General features: G+C 39.0%; 1 protein-coding gene across 42 annotated transcripts in view; it reads right to left on the bottom strand.

Moving 5' to 3' along the window:
* VPS8 (VPS8 subunit of CORVET complex) overlaps window positions 1-17,988 on the bottom strand; it is a 388,385-nt gene that overhangs the window by 37,880 nt on the left and 332,517 nt on the right. For 38 of the 42 annotated variants that reach the window (XM_077991934.1, XM_077991941.1, XM_077991930.1 and 35 more), the window contains one exon: window positions 14,661-14,826. In XM_077991934.1, the coding sequence (XP_077848060.1) occupies window positions 14,661-14,826 (166 nt within the window). Of the gene's footprint in view, window positions 1-6,266; window positions 6,651-13,988; window positions 14,827-17,988 lie in introns of those variants that run through there. The other 4 variants (XR_013413738.1, XR_013413737.1, XR_013413739.1 and 1 more) reach the window with 2 other exon arrangements.

Here is a 17,988-nt window from a genome sequence, read left to right as displayed (position 1 = left end):
CGTATAGCACAGCTCCTGATTGTGCCATATCTGGAAATGGGGAAAAGTGAAATTAAATGAACAGGAGGATTTGGAAGCACAAATAAACAAGAGAAAGCAGCTTATTGGGTAAATCAAATTACTGATGAACATCCCAGCTGTGAAATAACTATTCAGGGAAAGAAATTTAAAGGTTTGGTAGATACAGCAGCGGACATTTCAATCATTTCTCTACAACAGTGGCCGTCCACATGGCCAATTCAATCTGCTCAATTTAACATAGTTGGAGCTGGTAAAGCCCCTGAAGTATATCAAAGTAGTTATATTGTGCATTGTGAAGGGCCCAATGGACAACCTGGGACTATTCAACCAATTATAACTTCTGTACCTATGAGTTTATGGGGAAGAGACTGATTACAACAATGGGGAGCACAAGTTCTAATTCCAGAACAATCATATAGCCCTCAAAGTCAACATATAATGCATGAAATGGGGTATGCCCCTGGTATGGAATTAGGAAAAAATCTACAAGGTTTGAAGGAACTACTTCAAGTGGAAAGACAAAGTTCCTGCCAAGGTTTAGGATATCATTTTTGATGGCAGCCATTGGTAAGCCTCCAAAACCTATACCTTTAAAATGGTTAACAGATAAGCCAATTTGGACAGAACAATGGCCACTAAGTAAAAGAGAAACTGGAGGCTTTAGAGGAATTAGTTACTGAACAATTAGAAAATGGACACATAGCTCCAACAATTTCCCCTTGGAATTCTCCAGTTTTTGTAATTAAGAAAAAATCAGGTAAATGGAGAATGTTAACTGACTTAAGAGCCATCAATTCAGTTATACAACCAATGGGGACATTACAGCCAGGATTGCCTTCTCCTGCTATGATTCTGAAAAACTGGCCTTTAATAGTCATAGATTTAAAAGACTGTTTCTTTACTATGCCCTTAGCTGACCAGGACTGAAAGGTTTGCATTTACAATTCCTGCAGTAAACAACCTGCAGCCTGCTAAGCGTTATCATTGGAAAGTGTTGCCACAAGGCATGTTAAACAGTCCAACAATTTGCCAGACGTATGTAGGACAAGCAATTGAACCTACTTGTAAAAAATGTTCACAGTGTTACATTATTCATTATACGGATGATATACTTTGTGCTGCCCCCACTTGAGAAATATTACTCCAATGTTATGATCACTTGCAAAATTCGATTTCTCACACTGGTTTAATTATAGCTCCTGACAAAATTCAGACTACCACTGCTTACTCCTACTTAGGGGCCTTAATAAATAACACTACCATTGTGCCACAGAAAGTAACCATACGTAGGGATCAATTGAAAACATTAAATGGCTTTCAAAAATTACTAGGGGACATTAACTGGATATGACCTTCTCCAGGCATTCCTACCTATGCCATGAGTAATCTGTCTTCTATCCTTAGAGGAGATCCTAGTCTCAGAAGCCCTTGGCAATTAACAAAAGAAGCTGAGGCAGAGCTGCAGCTAATCAAAAAGCAAGTCCATAAAGCTCAAATAAATAGATCCAGAAAAGACTCTAGATTTGCTAATTTTTCCAACTCAGCATTTACCTACTGGTGTTATTGCCCAAGAGCAGGGCTTAGTAGAATGTTTTTTTCTTCCACATACAAATTCACTGACCCTAACTCCTTATTTGGATCAAATCGCTACTATGATAGGAAATGGGAGAACTCGGATTGTTAAATTACATGGATATGATCCTGGAAAAATTACTGTTCCTCTCACGAAGGCACAAATACAGCAAACTTTTATAGTCTTACTTGGCAAACCCATTTAGCTGACTTTGTGGGTATTCTCGATAACCCTTTTCCTAAAACAAAACTGTTTCAATTTTTGAAATTAACTAATTGGATTCTCCCTAAAATAACTAAATTTAAGCCAATTGAAGGTGCTGGGAATGTTTTTACAGATGGGTCTGTTAACAGTAAAGCTTCTTATTCCAGATCAAAAGGTAAAATTTTTCAGACGCCCTATACTTCACCTCAAAAGGCGGAGCTTATAGCTGTAATTGAGGTATGACTGCTTTTGATATGCTTGTTAATGTGATTTCTGATTCTTCATACATGGTTCATTCCACAACATTAATAGAAAATGCTGTTACAATTTCATACAGATGAACAACTGATGACTTTATTTACCCAACTGCAAACAGTAGTTAAGAGGAGAATGCACCCTTTTTACATCACTTACATTAGGGCTCATACACCTCTTCCAGGACCTTGAACTGCAGGAAATCAAATGGCTGATCGCTAGTGTCTAATGTTAGACACTTTCACAATTTAACCCATGTTAATGCCTCTGGTCTCAAATGCAGATACAGCATTACCTGGAAAGAAGCTAAAGCTATCATCCAGCGATGCCCAACTTGCCAAATGGTGCATTCCTCATCTTTTACAAGAGGACTTAATCCTTGAGGACTGGAACCTAATTCTCTTTGGCAAATGGATGTCACACACGTTCCCTCATTTGGGAGACTAGCTTATGTACATGTATGTGTGGACACCTTTTCTCACTTTGGGCTACATGCCAATCAGGAGAGTCTTCTGCCTGTGTTAAATGTCACCTTTTGCAGTGTTTTGTAGTGATGGGCATTCCAGCTTCTATTAAAACAGATAATGTCCCAGGCTATACTAGCCAAGCTCTACCTACATTTTTCTCTACATGGAATATTAAACACACTACTGGCATCCCATATAATTCTCAAGGACAAGCCATAGTGGAAAGAATGAATCTTTCCCTGAAACAGCAGTTACAAAAACAAAAAAGGGGAAGAAACAGGTACTATGGGACACCTGATATGCAAGTGAATCTAGCATTATTAACTTTAAATTTTTTGAGCCTGTCTAAAGGCCAGATGCTATCAGCAGCTGAACAGCATCTGCAGAAACCAGCTGCAAAGACAGAAGCAGAACAACTGGTTTGGTGGAGAGATCTGATAACAAAAAGTTGGGAAATAGGTAAAATAATAACTTGGGGTACAGGTTATGCTTGTGTTTCTCCAGGACCGAATCAACAGCTGATTTGGATACCATTAAGACACCTGAAACCTTATCATAAGCCAGATGCCAAGGAAGAGATTCTGGGAGGAACCCGAGGACCCTCCGGTTGCAGCCATGTCAAGACTGATGCTGAGGAGGACCCCAACTGTCAAGAGCAACACCCGTTGAACACAGCCACCTACTAGGGGACAGATTAAGAAGCTGTCACAGATGGCAGAAGAAAACCTGAGGAAAGCGGGACAACCAGTCACAATGAGTAATTTAATGGTAGCTATGATAGTGGTGATTACCATTGCCATGAATATTCCTTCAACAAGGGCTGGCACAGAGAACAATTATACTTATTGGGCATATTTATCAATCTTGGCTGGCAATAATACCTGGATGTAATCACTTTGACACAGTTACATATGCTTTCTGATCTCAGGATTTACCATAATAAATCTGCTCCAATAATTGAGGCATACCACCCTCAAAAACCTATTTGTAAACAGGATTGGTTCCAGTTAGAAAAAATCAGTGTACTTGTTTGGGAAGATTGCATTGCAGAACAGGCAGAGGTGCTGCACAACGATTCCTATGGAATCATTATTGATTGGTCCCCTAACGGGATGTTTAGCTTAAATTGCACCTCTCAGTCTGGGAGCCACGGCCACACTGTGTTCAGCTGGTCTGAACAAAATGGTCAGATGGCAGAAATGGTAAGAAGTACGGCAAGAGTTCCTATTATCTGGAACCATGGTGGTATAGTGGCACCTCAACCTCCAATGATATGGCCTGTTGTAGGAGTTAAACATAAGGATTTGTGGAAACTATGAATAGCTCTTAATAAGATCAAAATTTAGGAAAGAATAAAAAAGCATCTAGAAGGACACTCTACAAACTTGTCTTTGGATATTACAAAATTGAAAGAACAAATACTTAAAGTGTCCCAGGCATAATGCCAGGAACTGGAGTGCTTGAAGGAGCTGCAGACAAATTAGCAGCTACTAATCCATTACAATGGATAAAAATACATGGAAGGTCTGTGATTTCAATGATGATTGTGCTTTTAATCTGTGTTGTTTGTCTTTGTATAGTCTGCAGATGTGGATCCTGACTCCTGTGAGAAGTAGCTCACCATGCAAAGCTGCCTTTGCTTTTATCGCTTTGCAAAACAAATAAGGGGGACATGTTGGGAACAGGCCCCCAAATCTGGCCATAAACTGGCCCCAAAACTGGCCATAAACAAAATCTCTGCAGCACTGTGACATGCTCGTGATGGCCATGACGACCATGCTGGAAGGTTGTGGGTTTACTGGAATGAGGGCAAGGAACACCTGGCCTACCCTGGGTGGAAAATTGCTTAAGGTGTTCTGAAACCCCAAACAATAGCATGAGCGATCTGTGCCTTAAGGACATGTTCCTGCTGCAGATAACTAGCCAGACCCATCCCTTTATTTTGGCCCATCCCTTTATTTCCTGTAGGAAATGCTTTTAGTTAACCTATAATCTATAGAAACAATGCTTATCACTGGCGTGCTGTCAATAAATATGTGGGTAAATGTCTGTCTGAGGCTCTCAGCTCTGAAGGCTGTGAGACCCCTGATTTCTCACTCCACACGCTATATTTCTGTGTGTGTGTCTAATTCCTCTAGTGCTGCTGGGTTATGGTCTCCACGACTGAGCTGGTCTTGGCAAGGAATGTCATGTATAATACATGCACCATATTAACTTACTTTTTAGCATTTTAAATGCCAGTTTATTGTCTTCTGGCCTCCTTTTTTTAAAAATAAGAAATTAGTCATCATTCTTATTGTTGTCTTTGGCTCCTTTTAAGATTTCTTCTTCCTCTTTGGTTTCAGCAGCTTGACTATGACTATGATGTGTTTGGGTACAGTTTTCTTCATATTTATTATGCTAGAGGTTTGCTGAGTTTTTGACTCTATGGGTTGATGCTTGTTATGAAATTCGGGAAAATTTCAGATATTATTAGGTCCAATGTCCCCAGCTCCCAGTCTCTTGCTCCTAATGTTCCAGAAATTCAATTATATATATATTCTATATTTGTTACATATATATTCATATATTTGTCTATCATATATATCATAGATATATAGTGTACATATATCTATAATTTATAAATATCTAACTTATATATTAATATATATCTATATAATATAGATATAGCTATAATTTGTATATATGATAGACTTCCAGATATTGTTTCACATGTCACCAAGAGCTTTTTCACTTTCTTCAATTATTTTTGCCTTTGTGCTTCAGTTACAATTATCATTTCTATTGAACTGTATTCAAATTTACTAATTTTTTTCTTAGCGTTAAAAATGCTGTGGACATCTAATAAAATTTTCACTTTAGATATGTTTTTTGGCTCTACAATTTACACTTGGTTTTACTTCAGAGTTTCTACTTCTGTGCTGAGGTTTCTCCATGTGTTCAATCATTCTGCTAATCTTTTCCACAAAATAATTTAACATATTTATAATTTCTGTGTTAAAGTCCTTCACAGCCAATTCCAGCATCTGGGTCATTCATAGGTCTGCTTCTACTGATGCTTTCTCTCTTGATTATAGGTTACACTTCCCTTCTTCCTCCTACTGATCCTATGATAGTTTGGGCTTTGGCTTTGTTAGGATTTATTGTGCTTTTGCCCTTAGTCCTGAGAAATCCCTTAGTCCTCAACCATAGCCCTTCTGCAGTTTCAAAAAATTTGAGGTATTTATCAATCCCTGTAACATAGCAACATTTACATTCAAAACTCAGCACCAGGCAGCTGCTGAAATCTCTGCTTAGTTCTTTAGGACCTGATGCTGCTTTTTGGAAGCACGGTCTGTTTGTACACAATTTGGAAAACTGCAAAGAGAACTTGGGGCTCCCTCTTCAGTGGCATGCTTCTTTCTGAGATTTTCTCCCTCAATTTAGAGCTGCTTTGGTAGTCTTGTACTTTGACCTCTGTTTCTTCAACCCAGTAAGAATGAGACTTGCTATTCAAGCTCTTCTCTCCAGTGCTCCATGGCAAGCCAAGAAGTGCCCTAGAAAAGCTGGTTAAATGTAAAACTCGTCTAGTTTGTTTCTCTTCTTTCAAGGTTTGCATTCCCTATAGTTTTTGCCTGCTTCCAGTTGCTCTCTAAACAATGTTTTTTTCATATTTTACCTAGGGCTTATAATTATTAGCAGAAAAGTCATCTAATATAGGCTGCTCTGCCATTACTGGAATTAGAACTCTATTACGTCCCTTCAGATTTTTTTTTTTTTTTTTTTTTTTTTTTTTTACTCTGTGTCCCTACTTCTTTTAGGATTCCAATTAGATGTATATTTGGCCACTTGAAGTTGTTCCATAGTTCACCAATGATCTATTCATTTCTTTTTCTTTTTTCTTTTTTGAGATAGGGTCTTGCTTTGGTGCCCAGGCTGGAGTCCCATGGCACAATCATAGCTCACTGCAGCCTTGACCTTCTGGCTCAAGTGATCTTCTTGCCTCAGCTCCTCAGCTGGGACTACAGGCATGTGCCATCACGCTTGGCTAATTTTTAAAAAACTTGTAAAGACAGGATCTCATCATGTTGTCCTGACTGGTCTAAAACTTCTGGGCTCAAGTGATCCTCCTGCCTTGGCCTCCCAAAGTGCTGGGATTACAGGCATGAGCCACTGCACCAAGCCCTGTTCATTTCTGTTTAGTCTTTTTTCTGTGTTTGATTTGGCATAGTTTCTATTGCTATATTGTTAAGTTCACTAATCATTTCTTCTCCAATGTCCATTCTGCTATTAATCTTATCTAGTATAACTCTTCATCTCAGACATTGTAGTTTTAATCTCCAGATGTTCTACTGGTTCTTTCTAACTTCCATATTTCCATTTGACATATGCAATTGTTCTTCTAGCTTCTTGAACATATGGAATACAATTGTAACTTTAAATGTCCTTGTCTACTAATTTTATCATCTGGGTCATTTCTGTGTTAGTTTCAATGGGTTTTTTTTTCCCCCTCATTATCATGGCTTGTATATTCCTGCTTCTGTGCATGCCTAGTAATTTTTGATCAAATACTAGACATTGTGGATTCTATCTTGTTGGGTATTGGATATTTTAATAATTCTTTATACATTGCTAAGTTCTGTTCTGCAATGTGGTTAAAACACTTGGAAATAGTTTTATCTTTTTAGGTTTTTGCTTTTAAGCTTTGTTAGGTGAGATCAAAGTGGCAGTTAGTTTAAAGTTAATTTTTTCCCCACTACTAAGGCTAAGAACTTACTTAGTACTCTCAGTGCTACCTTGGGATTTATGAAGATTTTCAGGCTGGCTGGTGGGAGCAAGCATTATTTCTGGCTCTCTGTGAGTCTGGGACATTGTTCAATCTAATCCTTTTGGGTGGCACTTTTTTTTTCAACCTGAAGTAGTTTCCTCACACAGTGGGTAAGTGGGTAAGTACTAAACTGAATACTTAAAAGTTACCTTCTGCAGATCTATGGAGCCCTCTGTATGGCTCTCTCCTGATACTCCATCCTGCAAACTCTAGCCGCCTTGTCTTTCCTGGACTCTGAGCTCTGTCCCCTCGACCCAGAGAGACTAAGCTCTGCCTTGGTTCTCCCTCTCTGAGTCATGGCGTGAAAACTTTCTCCAGGGAGTAATCTGGTAGAAATCCTAGGGTTTATGTCATTTGTTTCTTATTTTTCAGGGGTCACTATCTTTCACTGCCTGGTGTCCAATGTCTTATGCACCATTATTTTATGTATTTTGCCCCTCCCCCCTCCAAAAAAACCCTCCAAATGCATCTTGTCCTGAAGTGAAAGTCTTCATGTTACATTTATAAAATCCAAAAAATTCTGAATTCTGAAACATATCTGGCCAAAGTGACTTAGACAAGGGCTTGTGGACTTACACAAATATGCATTCCCAATAGTAGTGCATAAAAGTATCTCTCTCCTCACATCCTTATCAATGTAAATGCATATGTATTTTTAATGTGTCTCAGTTTAATTATGTATTTTTAAATATTTGCCAGCTTAATAAGTAAAAAAAAATGGTATTGTATAGTTGATTTAGCTTGCATTTCTTTGATCACTGGTAAAATTGCATTTTTTTCCACTTTTTATTGGACAACAGAATTTATGTCCTTATCTCATATTTCCATCAAAGCCTTAGTTCTATAAAAATACTAAAAACAATTTCTTGGTATTATTTTCATCCTTAGTTCTGTCTGTATGAAGAATTTTCTGCATCAAAGGGAAATGTACAAATTTACAGAACTTCAAAAGTCTTGACTGTCACACAGCTCTGGAAAACAAGTGAGAACTGGGCTGGTAATACAAATCTGGCTATCCATTTTCTACAACTGCAATCACCATTCAGTGTTTCCTAAGAATAAAACCAAACTCTTGATCGAACAAGTCATTTGTCTCCTAATCTAAAGTAGGTTTCCCTCATGTTACTCTCCCTGTAATATTCTATTCTTTCCCTTTATGTCAATTAAATACCTATCACAATTTGAAACTATATATTTGATATAATGCATGCTTACCTGTTTACCAGGGTCTTTAAGGCTAACCAGGCCCTGTCTACCCACTTCTTCAACCTCATTTCTGGCCATTTTCCCTTTTAGGCACTATGTTCCAGCTGCTGATCTTTTTTCAGTTCCTTGAACAAGTCATTTGTCTCCTCAGATCCTTTGTGCTTGCTGTTCTCTCTTGCCTGAAATTTCTTGCCTGAAATGTTTTTCACATGGCTGGTACCACCTTAGCCTTCAAGTCTTGGCTTAAATATTACCTCTGCATATAAAGATTCCCTAACCATCTAAAGTACGTTTCCCTCATGTTATTTTCCCTATACTATTCTACTGTTTCCCTTTATGCCAATTATGTACCTATCACAATTTGAAGCTATATATTTGATATAATGCTTGTTTATTTAATTATTTATGTCTAGTTCCCTTACTAGATGGCAAGCTATATGATAGTGGGAACTATGGTTATTTTTTTATTCACCAATGTATTGCCGTACCAGGAATAGTGTTTGGCTCAATGCAGGCATACATGAAATACTGGCTGAAGTAATGAATCACTTAACATTAAATACTGGCTGAAGTAATGAATCACTTAGTACTATAGTACAATAAAAAGATTATTGGAAAATGGGCAAAAGTATCTTCAAAATGCTGCATTTATATTAGGATGATCAATCATCTCTATGTACTCCTGAGACATACTAATCTTCATTTAATTTATAAGTTTAATGTTGAAGACACTCTTTTGAGAAATGACACTACTGCTGAACACTGAAATCTCATTTTTTAGTATTTGGTTTAATTATAGTAATATATATTTAATTATAGTAATAGAGTATTGATATGACCTATTTATATCAGAAAGCTAATATTCTTTTAAAACGGACAAATGAAAACAGGCATTAATATCACTGTTCCTATTTCATTAAATGGCATGTAAACTGAATCTCCAAGTATAGTGGGAATTCAAAATAATTAAGCAATGTGCAATGGTTAACAGAAAATTATGGCTAGTGAACATAAATATCATTTACTGAATACTTACTTGGAAGTTGTTCATACTTCCTCCTGGCATTATTTGTACATTTACCCCAAAAGACAAAACATTTTCCTAGAGAACAATAAACACCAAGAAATAAAACCAGTTCCAAGTAGTGGGGAAAAACTCAGTTGATTTTGAACAATACCATATAAAACTCCCTAATGAGTGTCTAAGAATGTTCTTGCTTTTGAAGTTTTAAAAGGAATAACAACTTGAATGTTCTGGTACATAACAATGTGTTAGCTTATTACCTACTCTCAAGAACTCCAAGCCCTGTTCATTGAAATCTAGCAAATCTTAGATATTTTTCTTTGAATTTATATCAAGTTGCCCGTTGACTAACAAATACTATTTTTTTTTAACAATTAATAGCAAGATTTCTATACAAGGATGCCCACTTACATCTATTCAGCTTAGTACTGGAAGTCCTGGCCAGAGCAATCAGACAAGAGAAAGAAAGAAAGGACACTCAACCAGTAAAGAGGAAGTCAAACCATCACTGTTCACCAATGACATGATTGTATACCTAGAAAACCCTAAAGACCCATCCAATAAGCTCCTAGATCTGATAAAGGAATTCAATAAAGATTTAGGATACAAAATTAACATACCCAAATCAGTAGCACTGTGATACACCAACAACAAACCAAGAGAATCAAGAACTCAATCCGTTTTACAATAGCTGCGAGAATAAATAAATAAATACATATACATACATACATACATACATACATACATACATACATACATACATAAAATACTTAGGAATATACCCAACCAAGGAGTTGAAAGACCTCTACAAGGAAAACTACAAAACACTGCTGAAAGAAATCATAGATGACACAAACAAATGGAAATACCTTTGCTCATGGATGGGTAGAATCGATATTGTGAAAATGACCATACTGCCAAAAGCAATCTACAGATTCAATGCGATTCCCATCAAAATACCATCATCATTCTAAATAGAACTAGAAAAAAAAAATCCTGAAATTCACATGGAACCAAAAAAGAGCCCACACAGCCAAAGCAATACTAAGCAAAAAGAACAAATCTGGAGGCGTCACATTACCCAACTTCACGCTATACTACAAGGGTATCATTACCAATACAACATGGTACTGGTATAAAAATAGGAATGCAGACCAATGGAACAGAGCAGAGAAACCAGGTGTAAAGCCAAATACTTACAGCTAACTGATCTTTGACAAAGCATACAAAAACATAAAGTGGGGGAAGGACACCCTATTCAACAAAAGGTGCTTGGGATAATTGGCAAGCCACGTGTAGAAGAATGAAACTGGATCCTCAACTCTCACTGTATACAAAGTCAACCCAAGATGCATCAAAGACTTAAATCTAAGACCTGAATCCATAAAAACCCTTCTAGGAATTAGCTTAGGCAAAGACTTCGTGATCAAGAACCCAAAAGCAAATGCAAAAAAAAAAAGCCCAAATAAATAAATGGAATCTAATTAAACTAAAAAGCTTCTGCACAGGCGAAGAAAAATCAGCAGAGTAAACAGACAACCCGTAGAGTGGGAGAAAATATTCACAAACTATGCATCCATCAAAGGACTAACATCCAGAATCTATAAGGAATTCAAACAAATCAGCAAGTAAAAAACAACCCCGTCAAAAAGTGGGCAAAGGACACGAATAGACAATTCTCAAAAGAAGATATACAAATGGCTGAACATGTGAAAAAATGCTCAACATCACTAAACTATCAGAGAAATGCAAATTAAAACCACAGTAAGACACCGCTTTACTCCTGCAAGAATGGCCCTAAAAAATAAAAAAAATTAGATGTTGGCATGGATGTAGTGGAAAGGGAACACGTTTATACTGCTGGTGGGAATGTAAACTAGTACAACCATTATGGAAAACAGTATGGAGGTTCCTTAAAGAACTAAAAGTAGAACTACCATTGGATGCAGCAATTCCATTACTTGGTATCTACCCAAAGGAAAAGAAGTCATTATACAAAAAAGACACTTGTACATGCATGTTTATAGCAGCACAATTTGCAACTGCAAGACGTGGAACCAACCTAAAATGCCCACCAACCAAGGAGTGGATAAAGAAATGTGGTATACATACACCATGGAATACTACTCAGTCATAGAAAGAAACAAAATAATGGCATTTGTACAACCTGGATGGAGTTGGAGACCATTATTCTAAATGAAGTAACACAGGAGTGGAAAACCAAGCATCTTATGTTCTCATTTATAAGTGGGAGCTAAACTATGAGAATGCAAAAGCATAAGAAGGATGCAATGGACTTTAGGGACTCAGGGAGGGGGGAAGGACTGGAGTGAAGTGAGGGATAAAAGAATACACATTGGGCATAGTGTACACTGCTTGGCTGATGGGTGCACCAAAATCTCAGAAATCACCACTAAATAACTTTTCCAAGTAATCAAAAACCACCTGTTCCTCAAAAACTATGGAAATAAAAAATTTAAAAATAAAATTAAATAAAATGGTTTCCCCTTTCTTGATGCTTGAGAAGGAAGAAATTCAACGAAACAGATTACCTTTCTTTGCTGCAGGAGGTGTGGGGAATAAGGGAAGAGGGCCACCAATGTAGTGTAAATGGCTTTCAAAATTTTACACCAATTCATGAAAAATTTCTCAAGAAAACATGGAATAAAAGGGAATTTCCTAAACATGATATAAAGGTTACATACTAAAATTCTACAGTTAACATTATACTTACCAATGAAAAAATATAATGCCATAAGTATTGGCACACCTAAGTACTTAACTTGGTCCCTGCTTGCCTAATAAGCCTCACCTCATACCACTCTCTCTGAGCCTCTTGATTCCATTCTGCTTACCTTCTAGTTCTGTGTTTATTCCATGTACTGTTTCCTCTGCCTGCAATACTCCCCTTGCTGTCTACCCTTGCACTTAAACTTGTCTAGCTTACTCCTCTTTTCTTCCCTTCAAGGGAAGCTAACATGGCACTTCTAGGAAGCCTTCCATGATCCCTCATACCTATTTTATATCTACTCATTATCTTACAGCATAGTTCATCTGTAAGTACTTGAGGTATAATAAAAATACATATATTTGGCCTTTGTCTTAGGTTCCCGGCATACAGCTCCTAAAACAAGTGGAATCTCCTGAGTGATGAGAGTGTCTTTTGCATGAGAATAAGATGACTGGTGACTGGAGACCCCTAGGTAGCTTCAGCATGGGAGCTGGGTGTCAGAAAGACCAAGCCGTGGTTAGAGGTTTGGAACTTTCAGCCCCATCTCTCAACCTGTGCAGAGGGGAGAGGGGCTGGAGATTGAGCTCAATCATAAACAGCCAATAATTTAAACAGGCATGACTACATAATGAAACCTCCAAAAAAACCTGTTAATGGTGGGGTTGAGGAGTTTATGGGTTAGTGTAGACACTGATGTGCTAGGAAGGTGCTAGGCCCAGAAAGGGCATGGAATCTCTACCACTCCTCATCCCCCTCCCCAACCTTGCCCTATGCATCTCTTCCATTTGGCTCTTCCTCAGTCGCATCCTTTATAATAAATTGGTAAATGTAAATAAAGTGTTTCCTGAGTTCTGTGAGTCATCCTAGTGAATTATGGAACCCGAGAGGGGGTCATGGGGACCACTGAATTTGCAGCCAAGTCAGACAAAAGTAGGTAGCCTGAGTACTTTGTGACTGGCATCTAAAGTGAGGACTGTCTTATGGAACTGAACCCTTAAACTATGGAGTCTCTAACTCTAGGTAGTATTAGAATTGAACTGAATTGGAGTCAGAAAAAACTTAAGAGTACTTAGTTAAAAACCCTTTTATAATTTCATTGACTGTAAACTCTGCAAGACAAAACCATGTTTGCCTTGTCTACCATTGTATCTCCAGGCACCAGGCAAGAGCCTATCACACTGTTCAATACAAACTTGGGGAAGGTATAAATGGAAAGGCTACCACTGGAGAGCAGAAGTTCTACATTGTTATCTGGAGAGACGTTAGTCACGAGGTTTTCTCAGGCTTTGCTTCTAATACAATGCTGATGGCTGATGAAACAAAAAGAGAGGCCAGGTGTGGTGGCTCATGCCTGTAATCCCAGAACTTTGGGAGGCCGAGGCAGGTAGATCACGAGGTCAGGAAATCGAGACCATCCTGGCTAACACAGTGAAACCCCGTCTCTACTGAAAATACAAAAAGTTAGCAAGGCGTGGTGGCATGCACCTGTAGTCCCAGCTTCTCAGGAGGCTGAGGCAGAATGGCGTGAACCCAGGAGGTGGAGCTTGCAATGAGCCGAGATCACAGCACTGCACTCCAGCCTGGGCAACAGAGCAAGACTCCATCTCAAAAAAAAAAAAACAAAGAAACAAAAAGAGAAAAGTAACAAGCCCAACTTTTCACTATGTGATGTGAGGGCCAACTATAGGATAGGGTAGCACAGAGGAAGGAACGGGAAGCCGAAAATATGATACTACTTCAAAGAGGAAGTATAGCTGGGTAGAGCACAATGATCAAGTCCCAGTCCCAGTAACTTCTCCACATTGAACCCCTTGTGTTGTCAAGCTCTGTTCTCCTGAAAACTATCAAGTGGTAGAGTTCAAATTCTGCTCCACTACCTGCTTTAAAAAAAGGCTGTAAAATACATAAAATTATCATCTAGTCCAGCAGTCAGACTCCAAAGGCAGTGAAAGAGCATATGTGCATGCACCTTGTCCATCATCAGCCCTACTTAAAAGTCATAATTCTGCACTCTTATCATGTAGGTATTCATTGGTACTTGCAAGTATTCAGTCGTACTTGCTGGGCTGTTACTCTGTCAAAGGGTCTTAAAAACAGGCTCATGTGTGTACACCTCATCTGTCCAACTAGATCTTCAGCCTTTTAAAGGCAGAAAATGTCATCTGTTGCTCTCAAATTCATGTTTTTTCTGTACTGAGTAGGGAGGAGAGGCTCTTCAAACACTAAATAGGACTGAAAAGAATATTTCATGTACCCAATACCCACCAGGTAAATTTGTTGAGACCTATGGGAACCAAAGAAAATGAAAACCAGGCCCAAATGACGTTGGTAAGAAAAGACCATCTCCATTTTGCCACGAAAACAAGTCTTACCTGTGATGGGGTTACCCTTCCCTTTTTAATTTCAGATGAATTTTCACTGAGTTTTCCTACTTTGTTACTTGAGCTGCATTTGTAGCATGTCCATCTTGTTTGGCCCTCAATTTCCATGGTGCATTCTTTGTTTTGAAGGCAGAATGAGTGATACAAATGGCCACAGCTGCAAAATGTAGGCAACGAATGTGTCCTTTTTATTATCACAAAATCCATAAACATAAGCTTGTAAGTGTACTGAGAAGCGATAAAGATATCTAACAAGTAGAAAGGCACTGATGGCTGTACAGGGTAAGAAACAAGAAAGGGAATGTACTCGCTGCTGTCCTCTCTTTTTAAAAATCCACATTCATATATTTGTATACTTATGTTGTGAGTACAAACAAATCACCGTTCTCTGACTACAAACTACTCAAAGGATGAGTTGAACTTCTGTTCATTTACCAAACTATGAAATCGGATGGCATTTTCAGATAGTCTGAGAAAAATGCAACAGGGGGCTGGGCATGGTGGCTCACGCCTGTAATCCCAGCACTTTGGGAGGCTGAGGCGGGCAGATCGGCTGAGGTTAGGAGTTTGTGATCAGCCTGGACAACATGATGAAACCCCATCTCTACTAAAAATACAAAAAATTAGCCGGGTGTGGTGGCAGGTACCTATAATCCCAGCTAGTTGGGAGGCTGAGGCAGAAGAATCGCTTGAACCCAGGAGGCAGACGTTGCAGTGAGCCAAGATCGTGCCACTGCACTCCAGCCTGGGTGACAAGAGCAAAACTCTGTCTCAAAAAAACAAAAAACAGGCCGGGCGCGGTGGCTCAAGCCTGTAATCCCAGCACTTTGGGAGGCCGAGATGGGCGGATCACTAGGTCAGGAGATCGAGACCATCCTGGCTAACACGGTGAAACCCCGTCTCTACTAAAAAATACAAAAAACTAGCGGGGCGAGGTGGCGGGCGCCTGTAGTCCCAGCTACTCAGGAGGCTGAGACAGGAGAATGGCCTGAACCCGGGAGGCGGAGCTTGCAGTGAGCTGAGATCCGGCCACTGCACTCCAGCCTGGGCGACAGAGCGAGACTCCGTCTCAAAAAAACAAAACAAAACAAAACAAAACAAAAAAACCAAAAAATTAGCCAGGTGTGGTGGCACACACCTGTAGTCCCAGCTACCTCAGGAGGCTGAGGCACGAGAATCGGTTGAACCCAGGAGGCAGAGGTTACAATGAGCTGAGATTGCGTTACTGCGCTCCAGGCTGGCAGACAGAATGAGATTCCATCTCAAAAAGAAAAAAAAAATTTAAAAAAGGCAACTGGAAAAAATCGTAACTATTTAAGTAGCTTGATAACAACATGAATGGTCTCATCACCAAATTCAAGGCAAGGGTTGTGATTTGATTAAACATTTACAAAAATGTCACTGCTGTAGTAAATCCTTACACTATTCATATAAAGAAATTCCCTATTGATTACATTAAATGACCAAATCAGCCTCCCAGAAGTTGAGTACTGAGAATAATTCTCAGCCATCTACACTGATTGGTCTTCATTTCTCTAACCTAAAGTGTTGGACATTTCAGAAATCAATCCTTTTCTTTTCTATAGTCTTTATATTCTTTTTCTTTTTTTCTTCCTATCTCTCTCTCTCTGTGTCTCTCTCTCTCTCTCTCTCTGTGTATGTGTGTGTGTGTGTGTGTATATATATATATATATATATATATATATAAACTGATCCGTCTGCTTTCCCCCTTGATCTGTCTAGTCCTTTAACACAACAGTCAGAGTAATCCTTAAGACATAGGTCAGATCATGTCACCGCCCCAGTCCTCAAAATCATCCAATGGCTTCGCATCTCAGAGTAAAAGTCTCACTTTCATTATAAAAATGAGTTAGACTTGGGCCAGCTCCTACATGATTTGGCCTCTGCTCCTCTGAAGTCTCTTTCACTGTCCCCTTCCTTGGCTGCTCGGGTGCCGCTAGCCTCCTCACTCACTACTCCTCAAGAATGCCAAGGCTCTCCTGCCTCATGGTCTCTGCACTCAGCTCCTCTGCCTGGTGTACTCTCTTCTGAGGCTGCATGGCCACTTCCTTTAGATCCCCTCAAATGTCATTTAAACAAGAAGGCTTTCCGAATTAGTAGCTCCCAACATTCCTTTTTCTCTATAGCATAGCTCGTTTTTATTCATGTAACTATTAATTATTTTTCTATTAATTAATTTTTAAGTTGTCTGTTCATAAGTCACCTTAACGGTAAGCCTTTCCCTGACCAACCTATATAAAATATCTGCACCCCCCACCAAACATTCTGTATCTCCTTTAACATTTTTTCCCCCGTGGTAGTTATCAGTATCTGGCATTACACTTGTTGGCTTATGGTCTATCCCTGACACTACAATGTAAACTCCATGAGGGTAGATCCTTTGTTTCATTCATCCTGTATCCTATCCCCTTGAATAGCAGCTCACATATAGCAGGTGCTCAATAAATATTTCTCGCCTGAATGGGCTCTTCGTGTGAAGAGAACTACTTCCTCTTCCAACCATCAAGTCTACCAATCTTCATGCAGAGCTAACACTCAGATAGTGCTTACTCATGCCAGGCACTGTTACAAGTGCCTTATATAAATCATTTCATTCAATCCTCACAAAACCCTAGGAGGTAGGTACTATTATCCTATTTACAGATGAGGAAACTAAAATATAAAGAAGTTAAATAACTTGCCCAAGGTCTCACAGCTGGCATGTAGCGGAGTCAATATCTGAACTCAGGAAGTTTGGCTCCATGGCCATATTGTGTTACCTCTATCCCTACATTCTAGATGAGCTGTCTTTGCTCCTGAGACCAACACCTTCATTCTGCACTAGGGTTCTTCTCTCTTTGCAATGTAGCTTAAATATCATATGCTGACAACTTATAAATTAAAATTTTCCAGTCTCAACACATCTCCAGATTTCTGACTTGAAGAACTGTCTAGCTGGCATCCCTACTTGATGTCTAACAGTACATATCAAACCTAACATGTGCAAGACGAAACTCCTGAATTCCCCACTTCCTTGTATCTTCTTCATCTTAGACAATGGTACATGTTTACCCAATTGCTCAGACCAAAGACTCATTTTTCTCTCATATTCCACATCTAATACACCAGCAAATTATCCCTACCTTTAAAGGATACTCAGAATCCAAACACCTCTCAGCACCCTTGCTCCTCCCTCTCTTGTTCTGCTCAAAGGTCACGTCCTCAGATATGCCATCCCTCATTCAATAGCACTTGTCCTGAACACGTCATCCTTCTATCCATTTGTCCTGCATTCTGTTTTTCTCCAAAGCTCTTATTC

This window comes from Macaca mulatta, chromosome 2, assembly GCF_049350105.2.
Source record: "Macaca mulatta isolate MMU2019108-1 chromosome 2, T2T-MMU8v2.0, whole genome shotgun sequence".
In the NCBI taxonomy this organism is placed as follows: Eukaryota; Metazoa; Chordata; class Mammalia; order Primates; family Cercopithecidae; genus Macaca; species Macaca mulatta.
Note: the sequence above shows the minus strand (reverse complement) of the source record. Positions and strands in the feature narration are given on the sequence as shown.